Source organism: Otolemur garnettii, unplaced genomic scaffold (genome assembly GCF_000181295.1).
Source record: "Otolemur garnettii isolate 467f Iridium unplaced genomic scaffold, OtoGar3 scaffold00078, whole genome shotgun sequence".
NCBI lineage: Eukaryota > Metazoa > Chordata > Mammalia > Primates > Galagidae > Otolemur > Otolemur garnettii.
The window spans coordinates 8,029,045-8,046,834 of NW_003852473.1; the positions used below are offsets into that span (position 1 = coordinate 8,029,045).

General features: G+C 42.2%; 1 protein-coding gene across 1 annotated transcript in view; it reads left to right on the forward strand.

Moving 5' to 3' along the window:
• The window catches only part of SPATA16 (spermatogenesis associated 16), a 247,266-nt gene that overhangs the window by 212,384 nt on the left and 17,092 nt on the right, over window positions 1-17,790 (forward strand). Inside the window, exons 7-9 of the mRNA XM_003794288.1 lie at window positions 848-960; window positions 8,357-8,521; window positions 11,597-11,680. Coding sequence (XP_003794336.1) covers window positions 848-960; window positions 8,357-8,521; window positions 11,597-11,680 — 362 coding nt within the window. The remainder of the gene's footprint in view (window positions 1-847; window positions 961-8,356; window positions 8,522-11,596; window positions 11,681-17,790) is intronic.

Genomic DNA, 17,790 nt, shown 5'->3' on the forward strand with positions numbered 1-17,790 from the left:
CCTGGAGCGCCCGCTCCCTCACGCCACCCACTGCACCCCAACCACCGCCATCACCAGTGCCTCATCACAGAGCGCTTAAAGAATATACGCTGTCATCATCATCAATTAGCAAATGTAGAAGAAAAGTATCAACAGAACTATTATATGAAAACAAAAAGATAGCCAATGACAAACTTAAATCACCTGAATTACCAGCTGTTGTATTAATTTATGTTCTGTCTCTCTTACGTAATTAGCCAGTAGCTTCAATCTTCTAATGAGTATTATAGTCAAATGGTTTTCAGTAATTCTACTTGAAACTTTTAAAAATCAAGAAAATACTTACATAGAGTTAAAATCTCTGACTTATGGACTGAATTCAGGGTCAGATTGAATTTATATCTTCACCTCTGGCCACGTAATTAAGAACTTGTGTTTTGTCTGGCAATACATACCCTGAGGCTTATCTGAACTTTGAGCTACAAAGTCAATTGGATCTGCACATTTGAATGATACCTGGGAGGAACAAGACAAGAATCAGACACATTTATGATAACATTTTTTCACGACTCAGGGAAAACATACTCTGAAGAGACAGGTGAATTGTTACATGCTGCCTTTTAGAGCTCTCATTCAAGATACACCACAAAATGAATAAATGATACTCTCTAAAGGGCACTGTCTCTTCTGTTTCCTTCCTCACAGATCTTTCCTTGTTATATTGAAGGTCTGGGGATGGAACTGGTTTGTATACCAAAGATTTCATATCTGTTAACATTGAGATATCTGCTTATAGCTTGCCAAAGAAAGCATTTTGAAGTAGAAGTCTGAGAAAGATGGCATAAAAGATTATTGTTACACTTTTTAGAACATAAGACTCCTTTCAGCGTGCTGACCAGAGAAGATGCAGCGAGACACATGGAGACCCTGGGCAAGCGGGTCTTGCCAATACTGGACTTTATTAGAAGCACCCAGCTGAATGTAGGTATCCTTCCTATTTGCCCAACGTACAAATATTGGAAAATTCTAGAAGTACGAAAAGTTTATGGTACAAGCAATGCAAGTGTCAGGGGATGTTAGAAACATTCACAGTACATCTCATTTGCAAAACCAAGCAAATTTTAGCTAACGGTTTTATTCCTTTTATACTATAAAACATATTACAGTGCTGCAATTTGCAAGTTCCAGCATTTATTAGGCTAGTATCTCTTTAAAGAGTCTTTTCTTTATACCTTCCTCATATCTAATTTAAATTTGCAGTGAATTTCTCACTTCAAATAAATAACAGAAGTTTAGTAAGCACAATATTTTCCCCGATTCACTTATTGAACTATTAGATCAAACTCTCTTGTTACCTACACAGGATTCAGTTTGTCAGACTGGTGCCTCCTTGACATGGTGATGAATCAGATGCATCTCTAAACATTGGCAATGGGTCTTTGTATAGATGTAAGGAAAAAACATTATCTAATCTCTTTCTGTGATCCAGGGAAAATATGTCTTTTCTACTTTTCAGTCTTAAAGGACCTGAAATAAGACCTAAATTACTGTGCTATTTTACAAAATGTAAGCCATTGTATTGGAAATACATAAAAAGAACTTCTTATTAACAGGCTGAAAAGGCTGCAGATTTCTCCCCTTTAAATATTTTTCAAAAGGCCCGTAAGTTGGAAATTTTAAAGAGTTATCTTCTTGCCTCCTCATCAATTTGATGTTCTTACCTTACAAGGGGAACCAAGGGTGTCATCACAAACAGCCATTTAACATCTGTTCAGCAGTTTATCTGCTCAGTAACATTATTCAGCAGTTTAGAAAGGCCATAAAACACCTAATCTATTTGCATGATTTGTAATTCTATGCATGACAAATACAAAAGCACATTTGTACTAATTTTCCTGCCATGCAGCTTCCCCCTCTCAACAGCAATGTTGCACTCAATTATTTCCGTATACTTCTATTAAGAAGAAACCCACCTCTGTGTTATCTGGCTTAGGCTACCATACCAAATACTGTTCCAGAGACCCATTCACATCATTGTCATCATCATCAGCCCTTGTAAACAGTGGAAGCTTGGCTAATGAGGACCACCCCCCTGGGCACTATCTCCTCAGGACAGGCCGCCCTCTAGAACCAGTGTGCCGGCCTGGTGGGGTGACCCGCCTGTGCCCTGCTTCTGGGGGCAGTGCCTGCCTTACCCTATTTATTACCTGTCAGGAAGTAAGGACGGCCACCCCATCTGTGCCAGTTCAGATCTTAGTTGCACATAGGTTGGACGTGGCGCACTTTTTTTGATGTCCGTAAGTCATTTGCTTCTCATCTGTCAAAGGGCATTCTGGACAGTTGGAAATTTGTCTTTGTGTGTCTATAAAGGAAATTTAAAAACCCTAATTAATGAGATTCTTAGCATCCAGTTCATAACTTGATTGTCTTGAGATTGAGTCTTAGTACAACTTTGCTAACTGCAATAAATTTCATCAACTTTGCTATGTTCCCTTTTATGGTAAATAACAGTTTTTGGAAGATTATCTCAAAGAGTTGTAATGAAGTTGAAGAAAGTAAGCCTGAAAGTACCCGGGGGCCACAGGTGTATCTAAATCTTTGCTTCCAGGTATCTTCTTATTTACCCAGCCATAGCTTCAGAAAGCAGGATTGAATAAAACTGGCTGCAAAGGTAACCTAGTTGAATGAAGCAAGTAATGAGGGGGGGACTAGAAAGCATTCCTACATTGCACCATCAGCTGGGACCTGAGAAGCCCTCAATAGTGTTTTTAAGATCCTTCGGGTATATTTCTTCAGACGCACATGCCGTCCCCCGACAGGAATTGCACTGTCCTCACTGTCTTCACTGTTTATCACCCTGGTTGGTGATGTCCGTGGAGAGTGACTTGCCCAGGGTGATGCTTTGATGTGTGACTCCAAGGCAAGCCCCCGACCACTAAACTGCTTTTTCTCATTTTTAACATAAGCTGACATCTGCCAGGCCCACCTCATGGCCTTGCTGTGAGTCCATGTTGAAGCTCTCTGTGCTGAATTATTTCTATTGGTTTATTTTCTTTTTAATTTCAGGCTAAAGGGAGGGTACAAACAACTAGATTACAATGTTCACATTTGTTAGGTAGAGTCCTTCTTGCAGTTGTGTCCCAGACCCGGGAGGTGTGCCACATACCCTGACATTGTGCCCATTAGGGGAGAGCTCACCAATCCTCTTTCTCCTCCGCCTTCTCCCTTCCTCATTCCCCCTATTTGTATTGGTTTTTGTTTGCTTTGACAAGAAGAATATTTTATACACCTTTCTTTTCCTTTATACAAGCTGCACACTTTGAAGTACATATTTTTCTTCTAATATAAAGATTGCTCTAGTGTCCTGTGGAGATATGTGTGTGTGTGTATATATATATATATATTTAGAATGAGTCTCAATGGGTAGAGTGCAGTGGCGTCATAGCTCACAGCAACCTCCAACTCTGGCCAAGTGATCCTCTTGCCTCAGTTTTTCTATTTTAAGTGTCTCACTTTTGCTCGAATTTGTGAGCTCAAGCAATCCACCCACCTCGGCCTTCCAGAGTGCTGAGATTACAGGTGTGAGTCACCGCCCCTGTCCTGTCCTGTGGATCTTGAAGTCTTTCTTTAGATCACTCGTTTGCATAGAACTTTCACTCAGGTGGGGTTTGAGACATCATCTCTAGGAACAAACTGGACTCAGAGCTGCAGGATCTGATCAGTCAGCCTTACGTGTCTAGGTAGAACACAACCAACATCCAGTACATTTCCATTAACTGACAGTGACCAATCTCTTGGACAAGATATTTATCCTAAAAAATTTTAGACTTTTCAATTACAGTAGAACCTCTGTAACAAACTGGTCAACATACAGAGGTGTCAACATAAGGAATGAGGCCTACTGTACTGATACATAAATGTGGTGCATGTCTGGTCTATGAAAATTAGGTCAACTTAAGGAAAGGGTCAGCTATGGAGGTTCTGTTGTGCTTTTAATACTGGTGACTGATGCTTGATTTTACTTTCTATCAGGGTAAAGAGTTATCTATTTGTAACATCCACATTTTCATCCAGGCCTAATGGCTAAGAAATACTTGTTGTGTCATATATGTTCAAAGTTTTTCATTCATTTTGACAGTGCTTGTCAGTGAAAATGGATTTGGACTATGAAAATACAATGCATTGAAACTTCCACATCCATAACAGCAGGAGACCCAAATGGTTAAGACCAGTGGTGCTTGACATAATTCTATGACCAGAATCAGTTACACAATATTTAAGTATTACAACATTTATATTAAGTTACAGAAATAATGATAATATGCAGATTTTTAAATAATGCTTAGATTGTGCCAAGCATTCTCATGATCTCTCCTTCAAGCATTTCGAATCACCTAGTAAATATTAGTTCCATAATATCTAATTTTACCTAAAATCTAACCAGGAAAAAGTCCACCTGGCAACATAGTAAGTTGCAATGGCACAGGTAGTGTTTATTGGCCACTCCAACTTTCAAGTTCCCTTCATTGAAATAAAAGATACATGTCTTTGTTCTCCACAAATTATACATGAAGAGATAGCATAGCAATTTACCCTCAATAGAAGCATTTTAAGTATAAAATAGGCTTTAAAAATTGTAAAGCTAACAAATTACTCTTCCTTTTAAATTCCTGAAATATTTTATAATGAAGAAATTTTCTTAAACATATTAGAAAAAAATACAGAATAGTATTGGTTATTAACTAAACGACTGTGTGCAGAAAGTTCCACTTAGGAACTAGGGGTTTAAAACAGAGAAGCACAAGCATAGCGCTCTGAGATATAAAAGCATTTGTTCCTTGACATTATCTGATTCTACCCTCACAACTTGGTGGCCTTATATCCCCTTCATTTTACCCAGGAGGAAACTGTAACTCAGAGTAGTGGTGTGTCCAAGTTCACACACCTAGAGAACTGGGAGCTAGAGCTCAAAGTCAGAGCTTCAGGATATTGTTCCAGAAACCCTTCACTAAGACATACTACATCTCTTTGAATTAAATGTATGGACCTTGCTAGAGGCAAAACATACATAAAACAACACAGAAATGACTCCATAGCTGGATTCAAATTTTTAAAAATGAACATATAAGTGTACAAATGAACTAGACTCAGAAAATTAACTGTGAAAAACTTCCTAGAGAACATGAATTTTTACCTCTTGGCACAAGGCAGTAGACACAGCTGGCAGAGAATAACGTTTCTGATCTGCGGGAGATTTCTGTCTCAGACTGTGATTCCTCTTATTCTTCTGACACTAGTTTCCTTATCTTTATAGATTGTTCCACTAGGTATCCAACACATGGCCAGACAGGATGACTCTAGCTAGCATTTTACGAGTTATAGTCTACAATATGCTACCACCTTCCTGTGGGCTGATAATTCTGCTGCACCCACTTAGCCAGCAGCCCTGCTCTGACAGTCTTTTTCTTCTCTGGATTTGTGTCCTAATTCCTTCGCATGATGCTAGACACACTATGCTTTCTATTCAGTAACTGCTGTCAGTTTCAAACCGTCCCAAGCTAAATGTTAAAGAATTAAAATAATAAAATCTCTTACCATGCATGAAGCTTCCTTCACAGGCTGACTTACCATAACGTGACCTAACCATGTTTTTAATACCTCATCAACTTTATTTTTAATTTCCTTCGGCTGAAGCATAGAAAATGTTTACCTATGATGTAAACATAAATGTTCACAATGCACATTTGAAATGAACATTATTGTTATTACTTCCAACCTCTTGTTTTGCAGTGTTTCTGTATGTAATCCCAAATGGAGATACACTCTAAAAACTAAGAATTTGCTTTTCAGACATACCAGATATTTGCCAAACATTTATCCATGACTGCTATTGAACCTTGACAATTCTCTGATGGAAGTCTTCATTTGAACTTGTTATTTGCCTAACCTTCATTGTGCCCAGGTGAAGTTTTAGCTGAGCTTGTGGCCACTATTACACTTATTACACTCTCTCCAGCAGCTAAGAGCCCTTGGATGGCTCCCCGTGTGCCCCAGCAGGGCTACTCCCTGTAGACTTAGCCTCTGCTAGCATTAGATGTTTATTTCATTTTTTATTATTTCCTTTATTTTCTTAAAGCAACAGCATTAAAACATTTCTGCTGGCACTAGATATTAACTTTTACTTCTTTTTCATTTTGTCTTTCAAAAACCCCTATCTTATACAGACAGAACATTAATCTGGAGTTTTCTGGTAACCAAACTGCACTTGGCTTAGGGAAAGGGCAGATGGGTGACTATCAGCCCCAACTGTCTCCCGCCCCTCGTGGCTCACTCCCTGTTCTGCTACAGACCCAGCAACCAAGCAAACAAAGTGCTGTTGACTTCCACTATTTTCATTTTCCTGATATTTTGAAGAATCGCACTGAGAGATCATGTTCTCAAGCAAGCTCACCTCTTTGGAGTGGAGTACATCACTTTCCTGTAACTGCCCCATTGTTTATTTTGAAGAAGGACAAAGAACGCAATTTTTCTTCAGAAAGAACACCGTTTCTCCTCCAGCTGGTTGTACTTTATTCGACAGAGACCATTGTTTAGCGGCGTGTTTAAACTCAGTGGGTAGGCCAACTTTGTCATCCCTTCAGAGAAGGGACCCCAAATCCACCATTTGCAATCATCACTCTTACAGGGTTATAGATTTTTCAGATTAATGATCAGAAAGAACAAACGAGTATGAATAAAAAGACCTTAGTTGGACAGCATAGGTAGGTGTTACAGAGGAATAAAGAAGATGCAATGCCGTAGCCCCCACCCGTCATGTATATTTGCAAGACTAGAAAACGCCAGCTTACAGAGGTGCTGCCCATCAAAACATGAGCACAGCATTTCAGAAAGGACTGATTTAAAGGTCCTCTTTAATGATATTCTTCCTAACAGCCTTTCTCTTCAGAGTTGTCTCTTTTAAGAAAGAGAATCATATGTCTGCCTTCTCTAATTTTTGAAAGAGTTTCTGTTTCCTAAGTATGTACAAATTAAAATAGTCTTTACTCAGATCCTCAGCTTTATGTCAGTGGTTTGTTATCAAACAGAAGCTTGAAATATTTGGGGAGGTGGCTTAAATGCATATTTCTAGGGTGACACATCAAGAGATTGTGATTCACTGAGTGAGGCCCAGGACTCTGAGCCTAGTGACTCCAGTGTGTGTGGTCCACCAGGAGCCCTGCCATTAAGCCAGGCATCAGTCCCCAGCCTCCCCGCCAAGCACTAGAGAGGAAGTGCATCTGGGTCCCCTTGTTACTTCTCCTTGCTTACATGCTCCAAACAGCAAAAACCCAAGGCTTTTACTGTAACCTTATATGCCCCCCTCAAGTCAGAATTACTTTTTCCTGAAGATAAGTATGAAAATTTCATGTTAACTTTGTCTCCTATAAAGTGTTACAATTTGTATTAAGCAATATCTCCTCTTTTGTGGGTGACGGTCACATGGGCCACAGTGATTCTAATTGTGCCCATCTTAAGAAAGCCCAAGATGCCAGAGGTTCATGGTCCTTACAGACGTGCAGAGTAGTTATGTCTGTCGTTGGGACAGGGACAAAGCAAAGCCTACAAGGGAGGAGCCAGGGAGCCCAGAGGAGAAAGCAGGCCTGGAGGCTGATGGCCGCTGCAGGGGCCACCTCACACAACATCTTTCAGGATTCAGCTGGCATGAAAACTTTTATTTTATATAAAAGAAAGACAGGCAATTCTTAGCTCTTGGGATGCTGTGGTGACACACAAACACAGCGATGTGAGGTCACACAGGAGTGTGGTTCTGTCCCCTCTCCCTCCTCAGCCTGGCTCCCTGTGCAGGACAACCAGCAACCCCATCTCAATGACTCTGCAAAGAACTCCTTTTCTGTGTATTCACTTACTTGAAAAAGGGTATAGACATTGTCTAAAGTGATAGAAGGGGCCGGGGCGGTGGCTTACGGCTGTAATCCCAGCTCTCTAGGAGGCCTTGAGCTTGGGAATTCGAGACCAGGCTGAGTAAGAACAAGACCCTGCCTCCCCCATGTCCTACTAAAAATAAGAAAAAAATTAAAACTATCCACTGCTGTGATGGGCACCTATAGTCCCAAGTACTCAGGAGGCTGAGCCAGGAGTTTGAGGTTGCTGTGAGCTAGGCTGACGCCACTGCACTGTAGCCTGAGGCAACAGAGTGAGACTCTGTCTCCAAAAATAAAGAAGTAAATAAAATGATAGAAGGAAACATTTATTTGTGCTAGATACCATTGCTTCAAAAGATGTAAATATATTGACAGGCGCTGAATTCCATCCCCAGGGAGAGGTCTATTTCTATGGTTTGTTCTAATCTAAAACCTTGCCTTGTGCGGGAGACCAGGGGCGCTTCCGAGTGTGCACAGGTGTGACAGAGAAGCTGCAGTACGCCAGCCTCCTCAGCCAGCTGCAGAGGGTCAAAGAGCAGTCCCAGGTGACCCATCAGGCTCTGGCAGAGCTTGCGACCATCCCCTACCTACAGGACATCAGTCAGCAGGAGACAGAACTGGTATGTCTTTATTTTTCTTGGTTTAAGGCTTTCACAGGCCCTGAGCCAAAGTGATATGGTCTGGGGCAAAAAAGTGTGATAATAAATGTAGTCAGAGGGGGCACTGCCCACCCTCACGCAGCACTCCAATGCTGCACAGGTAAAATGCACGAAGGCGCATGTCTGCTTTCCATTGGCTCCCAGTCACTAGCTCCCACTTTTATGGCAAAACTTTGTGATGTGCAAAAACGTAGAAAAGGGATGATTGTTCATATTGTGTGTCAGACTTTTTTTTGCAGTTTTTGGCTGGGGCCAGGTTTGAACCTGCCATTCCAGTATATGGGGTGGGCACCCTACTCCTTTGAGCCACACAGGTGCCACCCAGTGTCAGACTTTTTAAGTAAAACAAGATTGTAACAAGTAGATTCTCAAACCCCAAGATATGCTAATGTATGATACTCTTCTACAAAAAAATGAGAGGACAAAACAGTGATTTTCTTTTATAGAAAAATGACCCTACCAAATAATCTTTAGAGTTTTCTTAATCACTACTGCTGTTATGATGTACATTGGCAGTACCAAGACACACACACAGTGATACATTTAAATAAATCAACAAAACAGTTGTTTAGTTGAGGGGAACATGTAGTTAGTCAAAATTGTTATTTTCTAAATAAATTGACCAGTTAGCTAAGAAAACCAGATGCTTTATCCTTACACAGACCCAGTCAAAAAACTAGTTGAAGGAAATGTCTCATAGAAACAATATTCGGACAGACATGTATATGATAACCGTAATTAATACTAGCAGTGATCGGACCTCATCTGGAAAGCAGTCCCTGACCAGTGTGCTGCCCATTCTAGGAAAGGTAAAATGTCTTCTATTTGGAGATCCTAGTGTGTAATGGGGGAGTCTCTTTACTGTGAAGCTTTAACTGAGAGTAACTAAAATTAATTGCAGACCTGAATGGAATTCACATAGGAAGGATGAGAACAGCCCAAGCTGATTACCTATAATTGTCATTTAACTAAAGGAAACCTCCCTCTTTGAGCTTTTAAAATGTAATCAAGAAATGAGCTGCCAACATTTATAATGTTCATGTAAACCTGCTAGAAAGTGTGTTCAGTAAATACTGATGTTCAGAGGAAGTATATGAAATTGTCTGACTAACCAAATAATATAATTATACAAACTAAAGATGAAAGCTATGAAATTTCTACTAATCCAGGAATTACCAAGTCAAAACTGGCAATAATACTTTCTAAACCTTTATGGCTGTATGCAGAAGAATGGCGTCTAAAAGGCTGAGTATTTATCCCGCCATTCACAAGGCATTCAGGAGTGCAGTGAGTATGGAGCTTTCAAAGTGCATATTACAGCCAATTTTAGATGATTAATGCTCCTCCGAGATAAGAGGAAGCAAAGAAAATGTTAATTTAAGCAGCCAGCAAAATGTTGATCCTGTCTTCCTGAAAAGCACATTCAAGATTTAAGTGAAAAATATGGGGGAATTCTCTGTACTTACATCTTCTTAAGCACACATCTGTGGGGTTTCTTTTCCTGGAAATAGTTATTTTTCAAAATATACACAAAATACACCAAACTAGCATTATTGACATCCCTGTCTGATGTGTAATTTCACTATCTGAAACCTTAGAAAATGGAATTCTTTGGGATATTTTCACATTTATATGCTCACTGGAAAAAAATTAAATATATGTTTATGTATATGTGCATAATTGAAAAATTATGTATGTTACAAGATTCCGTCACCTTTAGAAACAAATTTCATTAATACTTTCCAACTTCCATAAATAAGCTAAGCTAGAAAATCAGTCCTCACAATACCTTGTATGGTGCTGTTTAAATAGCGAGTGCTCTACAGAAGACCGTCCAGTGACCCCACCATGTCCTCCTACTGAAGCTCAGTAGTGCCTAAATCACAGAACAATATCTAAGGCCCAGTGACCCCACTGTGTCCTCCTACTAAAGCTCGGTGGTGCCTAAATCACAGAACGATATCTAAGGCCCAGTGACCCCACTGTGTCCTCCTACTGAAGCTGGGTAGTGCCTAAATCACAGAACAATATCTAAGGCCCAGTGACCCCACTGTGTCCTCCTACTGAAGCTCGGTGGTGCCTAAATTACAGAACAATATCTAAGGCCCAGTGACCCCACTGTGTCCTCCTACTGAAGCTCAGTAGTGCCTAAATCACAGAACGATATCTAAGGCCCAGTGACCCCACTGTGTCTTCCTACTAAAGCTCAGTGGTGCCTAAATTACAGAACGATATCTAAGGCCCAATGACCCCACTGTGTCCTCCTACTGAAGCTCGGTAGTGCCTAAACCACAAGATGAATATCTAAGGCCCGTACTTTAATGCTACAAGGAACTGAACTGATATTTGCTCTTTTTTCAGAGAATGGTTTTTAAACTTTTGAATCTCACTGGGTTTGCTGCAGTGTCTAACTTTGCAATCACATCTGCACCGTGTATACAGATTGCTTTAAATTGGAATGTGGCAGGTTCCCATTTGGGGCAAAGAGTGGAGTGTTTAAAACTTGCCTTCCACTGGGACCTAAAAAAGGAATACTTGGTTATTTCAAAATTTTAACAAAGAAAAGAACAGTAAAAGAAATTAATTGAGCTTGATTCTTTAAGAGGCAATAAAATAGCACAATCATAGAGTTGTCCTCCGCTGAGCCGTGCCTGGGTTGTGGACGCAGCAGCCTCAGGAGGAAACAGTAAAAGGCCTTCAGGTGCTGCATGCCACTTCCCGGAGAATGAACTGCGGCCTTCGTTCTTTACAACCCAAACCTGTTTTTAACAAAACATCAACACTAACTACATTAAAATCTATATGTTTTCTACAAATTTTCAAGAAGAATTTTTCATTGTTTCAGTATTTTTATGTCAGCAATAATACTCGGCAAAAATGACAGGCAAGGATGAGGTGGCAGTGTTCACTGCAGGAAGGAAGAGTAATAAAATCATCAGCGTACAAATGATTTTTTAATTAGGTTTTAATCTGTGTATTTAGAGAAGTTATTTCTGTGTGAATTCCACACTGATAATTTTTATCTTGGTGCCACAGCTGCAGTCGCTAATGGCAGATGCTATGGACACCCTTGAAGGAAGAAGAAAGGATAAGGAGCGTGTGTGGAATACAATCCAGAAGGTAAGACTCGGAGCTGAAGGAAAGAGACCTATCATTCTCAAAGAAATTTCCAGCTTGGGTCAAATCAATTTAGGAGATAAAAACAAACAAAAGCTGCTTTTTGTTTATTATCTTTTTAAAATAAATTGCGGCTCTCTCTGTGGAAGTGTGACCAAAAGCAAGCATGGATTTATTTAATCTGTCCCCTGAGGTCTGCTCCTTCTGCACCAAGTGTGGCCATGTGCCTTTGTGACTCTTCCTCACCATCACGCTCATCTTCACATTCCGTCCCTGTTACTGGTGTTGTCCCGCTGGAGCCCTGGCACAGTGTCAGCACACGCCCCAGCTCCTCCCCGGCTGTGTCACTTGACGATTCCCAGCTACCTTTCAGGGAACTACAAAGAAACTGGCACATTGATATTTTTGGTGGAGAAGTAACATACTGATTGTTAGAAATAGAGGAACATTCCTTTGTTGGCTACTGGAGTTTAGATGTACTGAGGTGTTCCTGGCCCCAGGTACTCAGAAGACTTGCCAGATGGCACTTACCATAGGACCATCTGAGAATGGAAAGTCAGTAATGTTGAGGCTTCATTCCAGCCCAAAAGGGAGTAGATTCTGACCAATCTACTCCCCTTTCAGCTTCCTCCAATCTCTGTAAGAATGCATAAAAGGGGGCTAGGTTCAGTGCCTCACATCTGTAATATGAGGCTGTGGCAGGTAGATTGCTTAAACTCAGGCATTTGAGACCAGCCCAAGCAAGAGGGAGACCCCATCTCTACCAAAAATAGAAGAACTAGTCAGGCATCATTGTGGCCCTATAGTCCCAGCTACTTGGGAGACTGAGGCATGAGATTGCTTGAGCCCAAGAGTTTGAGGTTACCATGAGATAAGATGACTCCATGGCACTCTACCCAGGGCACAAAGTGAGACTCACAAAAGGAGAATGGTATTAGGAGATATGAGACAAGCCCAAAGTGCCGAAGTTGAAAAGGTGACAACCAGCCTCAAAGGATTCTGGTACATCCGAGGAAATGTGCATCTTTGGTAACCGGCCTACAGGGCCGATGGTGTACACGTGACCCTGAAAGGTACAGGAGTCAGGGGTGCGAAGGAAAAGCCTTCACTAATAGCTACTGTTTACTGGAAGCCTTACCAGTAACACAGTCAAATCACACATGTTTGGTATATGTTTTATATGCTATATTCTTACAATAAAGAAAGCTAGAGAAAAAAATGTTATTAAGAACATTATAATGAAGAGAAAACATATTTACTATTAAGTAGAAGTGGCTCATCATATAGGTCCTCATCCTCTCTGTGTTGAATAGCCTGAGAAGAGGAGCCGTTGATCTTGCCTCAGGGGCAGGTCAAGAAAATTGCCCTCTCTGTGCATCCCTGCAGTTCACATGTCCCCCAGGGTCAGCTATATAGATAGAAAACAGAAATCTACTGACATCAGCAGACAGTTATTGAATACATATGTTCTGTGCTGGAAGAATGCAGGCATTAGGAATGGTGTGCTGGGCGAGACAGACGCAGCCTCTGCTGATGTGGTTTACAATCTAGGCAGTTACTCACATTATGGAGAAAAGGTCGTGTGCAAAGGGGAAAACAGAGCAGAAGACTCGCCTGGCCAGGAAAAAGCCATTTGTGAGAAAGTGATGCTCAGACAACATTTAACAAAGGTGCCATCGTTATCCAGGTGAAAGGGATTATTTCCAAATGGAAGAAACGGTTTGCATCCGGAATGCAAAGAAAGCATAGCATAGTCAAAACCTGACAGAAAAGTAAAGAAGGTATTTCCAAATGGAGAGCAGATGCAGGAGAAGTCAAATCAGAGATTTGGAATGTTTCAGAGTCACATAACTAGAAAATGTTTTTGAGATGGCTTCTGGGCTGTGGTGGGAGAACAAATTGTGGAGCCAGAGAAATGTGAGAGGTCAGTTGCAGGATGGTGACCTTCACCAGGGTGAGACGCGATGGTGGTCTAGTCCAGGTTGGGCACTGAGAGAGAAGAGCAGGTGATATAAGCAATGCCCAGGAAGCCCAATCCATAGGCTTATTCACTGATGGATATAGGAGTTGAGAGAATGGAAGCTGAGAATGATGCCCAGAAATTTGCCTGAGGAATTGGACAGGGAGAGGTGTGCTGGTGCCACTTACTAAGGCAGGAGACACTGTCACAGCAGCAGCTTTTGGCTAAAAATACAAACTCCTTTAGAGGTCAGTGGGGAGACAGAAACCATGCCAGATATTTGGATGGGAATTTGTCAATAATATAAATAATGGTTAGCCAGTCATGGGAAGCTATTAACTAGGTAACTGAAAAAAAGCAAAGGAGAACAATATATTATCATGAAAGAAGCAATGAAAGCAGCCACCACCTCTGACAGCTGGGAATCAAAGAGAAGTTGGGAGTGGCTGAAACCTAGAAACTTGAATCAGGGGCCCTAGTAGGCCAAAACTCAGGCTCCCCACTATAAGATGCTGCTCCGCTGGTATCAGCGTGTCTGAACTTGAAGGAGTCCCGAAGGGCCAGACCTCTGCAGAGGGGCGCTGACCCACCAGTGCCGTGGGAAGTGATGGGGAGGGAATTCCCAACCTTGAGAAAGCCCAATTCAGCTGTTACTATAGAAAGAATGTGTGTTTCTGGAGTGAAGGTTTATTATGTTCCAGGAACCCCAACGCAGGCAGAAGTAAACAGGAAGCGGAGAGGAAAGATAAAGACCAGCCCTTCCAGGAGTCCCAATAGACAGAAACGAGTCCACAAAGAAGGAACGGGGTTTGCAGAGTCCACAGCATCACAGATCTGACCACAGAAGGACAGGTTTGGGATGGAGAGGCTGTCGGTTCATACCAGGTGCAAGAGTGCTCTGAACATAGGGGTGATGAGGTGGCATCCAGGGGAAACACAGGAGTGTGGAGGGCCAGACAGAATGCTGAATGACGGAGGTTTCTTAGTGAATGGCAAGTTGGTGTTAGTTGAGATCATTTGAGTGGGTGGCATGGCTGAGAAGAAGCATGTAGAGGGAGAAGAACCCTGAGGGGACATTTCAAACTTAGGAGGCAAAGCCTATGATGGGGACGCAAAAGGACTGGCAGGTGGGATTGGAGCTGGGGCCAGCCAAAGCTAATGCTGATGAGGCCTGAGTTATAGAAGCAATTGTCTCTGTTGGCTATAGATATAATCATTTAGAACAGGTGTCAGCACACTACAGTCTACAGATCAAATCCAGCACACCACCTATTCTATCAATGAAGTTTGTTTCACACAGCCATGCCCTTCATTTACATATCGTTTGAGTCAATCTGCCTGACCTGAACAGTTGCTACAAAGACTAGAATGTCCTTAGAATAGCCTAAAATATTTACCTTCCAGCCCTACACACAACAGGTTTTCAGTACTCTGGTTAGAGCATTGTCCCTCCTCCATATTTTGCATATATACAGTAAATATTTATATCTACAAATCCAAATGATAAGAGAACAACAGTTTAAGTATTAAATTCTAAGGGTCAGCTAAAGATGTGGAAGAGAGACTGGTATCTATTCTCACAGATACCCACTAACTCCACGTCACCCTAGCTAGCATGTTCTTTTGATGCCCACATTCACAGGAGCGCTTTTCCTGTGGCTTCTTACTCTGTCCCTATTGCTGCATTACCAACCACACCAATTTCGCAGTTTAAAAATAACTCATTGTGATCTCACAGTTCTATGGGTTGGTATCCTTGAGCAGTGCCTCTCAAGCAGTCCAGACAGATGCTTTCTGAGCACCGGCTTGAGTCATCCTCAGGCTGACCTCCGCTGGACTTACAATGGTTGGCTCCCATGGCCAACAGCTGACACTAGGCAGCTGAGGCAGTGGCCTGGGCTGTCTAAATGTGGCCTCTCTGTGTGCGTTAGGCACAGCATGGCAGCGGGGTTCCAAGAGGAAGTATTTTAAGGGAAAGTAGAGACTATGGTCCTCACAAAGTCTGGGCCCAGAACTGGCACAGCAACTTCCACTTTATTCTGCTGATGGAAGAAGTCCCAATCCAGCCTCCCTAGAGTCAAACGGTTGGAGCAATAGCCTCCACCTCCTGTCAATGGCAGAGTGATATGTGCATTCAGTGAGAGATAAAATGATAGCGACCATCTTGGAAACAGGTTCGTTAGTGGGACAGTTACCCTGTGTCCTGCACTAGAAAACTAACCTCCAAACAGGCAGGAGGTCGGTAAGGTCAAGGATTCCATGCTGGTGACACGGCAGAGCCCCCACCACTGGGCGTCTAGAAAGATTCAGCGGTGAGCAGCCAGTCTTTCTGTATTAAAAGCCCAGTAACGATCCTAGCTTTCCAAATGGAAGCCCCTGAGAGGTCTTTAGGAAGATGTGAACGGGAAGGAGTAGGGTGCCAAATTTTTCCCAAGGGCTTTTAATCTGGTTAATGTGATTCTAGAAAAGATGATCGTATCACTTTCAGACAATTCAGCAGCAAGTAAGTAATTTCCTTTTACTGCTACAGAGTTAATTTGCGTGCGCAGAAAAAAATTAATTAACAAAAAAACTAATTGTACAAGCTACACTGTGTTCTGAGCCCACTAGAAGTTGATATCAGCGTCACCACCTCTGCGATCTGTTATCTGTAATAGAAACAGCTGTTGTACCTAATGAAAACACTTGAAATCTCCATCTGAAGCAGCAGAGTTACAGCAGCGCCTCCTCATCCCACAGTCGCGGGTCTGTCGAACGCCCATTACCCAGCGCAGCGCAGGACTCTGCTTTGTTACAGGTCTATAAAAAGCCTATCAAGACGAAATCTGATCCGTGAGCGCTGACCTCTGGTCTACATCTAGTTTTCTTTGAAGTTTCTCTTAGAACCCAGAAAAAGAGAGAATAAAAACAGATGTGTTTTTTTCTGATTCACCAGAACTAAGATATATTCTCTATGGAGTTTTAAGGAAGTGTTTTGTTCGGGCTTTGCAAAATACTTCATTTCCAGCAATTAACTCAAAAAGATGTATCCCTGTTGGTTTAGTTATGCATACACAAACATGAGCAGATTATGTTTAAAAATACATAAATACACTTTCTTGTGTCGGAAAGCCCCATGCCACGGCACATTTAATGAAGGATGTCACACTTTGCTCAGTTTTGTTCTCTGACCAGAACGCCTGAGGACGCGCCCTTCCCACCCCCTGCTGGTGCACACGTTCATCAGACTTTACTGGACACCTCTCGTTTCAGACACTGTGTTAGGCTTTGGAGATACAGCTACGAAAAAGTCAGGTCCCCATCGCAACTCCACTCTACTAAAGCAGACAGCACACTGAGGAAGGAGACACGGAATAGGGACCAAGTCCTAACTGGGGTGCAGGAGGGAGCCCCCCAGGAAAATGGGAAGCGCCAGATGGGGGAGCGAACTGTGCGTGTGCCTGGTGGGAAGCATCCCGAGTAAAGGAAGCGGCGCCCCGAAAACCTTCAGGCTGGGATGTGCCCAGCGTGAGCAAGGAACAGCAAGAAGGCCAGGACTGGACTGAATACGACCAGCCAAAGATTGAGGAAGAGAGGGTGTAATGATTTACAAGGACAGGCTCTGAGCTGCTGCGTTGCGAGCAGATTGAAGGGGACTAGGGTAGACTAGTGAGATGAGTTGGGAGGTTCTTGCAGTGGTCCAGAAGAGTGATAATAGTGGCTTGAACCTTGAGCCCAGGTGCTGTGAGTGGTCTGCTCAGAAGAAGGCAGAAGGCTTGTTTACAGGGAGGCTAGAGTATGATAGAAATAAAAACAAACAAAAAACTCCCACCCGGAAGCCACAAGTGGGAGACCGACTATGTTACACGTCAGGTCAGAAGCCATTTCTTTTCCCTTCCTGGACCTCAGTGTTCTCCTCTGTAAAATAAGCATACTGGACTAGAGGGTTCTAAGTTCCCTTCTAGCTCTAAATGAAGGGGTCTTGTGAAAGCCAGACCATCAGAATGGAAGGGGAAGAGTTTACTGAGCCCTGAGTATGTGCGAACACTCTCCCGCTTACATCACTCACTAGTCCTCATATGGGGCAAAAAGCGTAAGTTATTAAACAGAGACATTTAGCAGTTTCCTAAAGTCATACAGCGAGCAAGTGGCAGAGCCAGGACTTGATCTGACC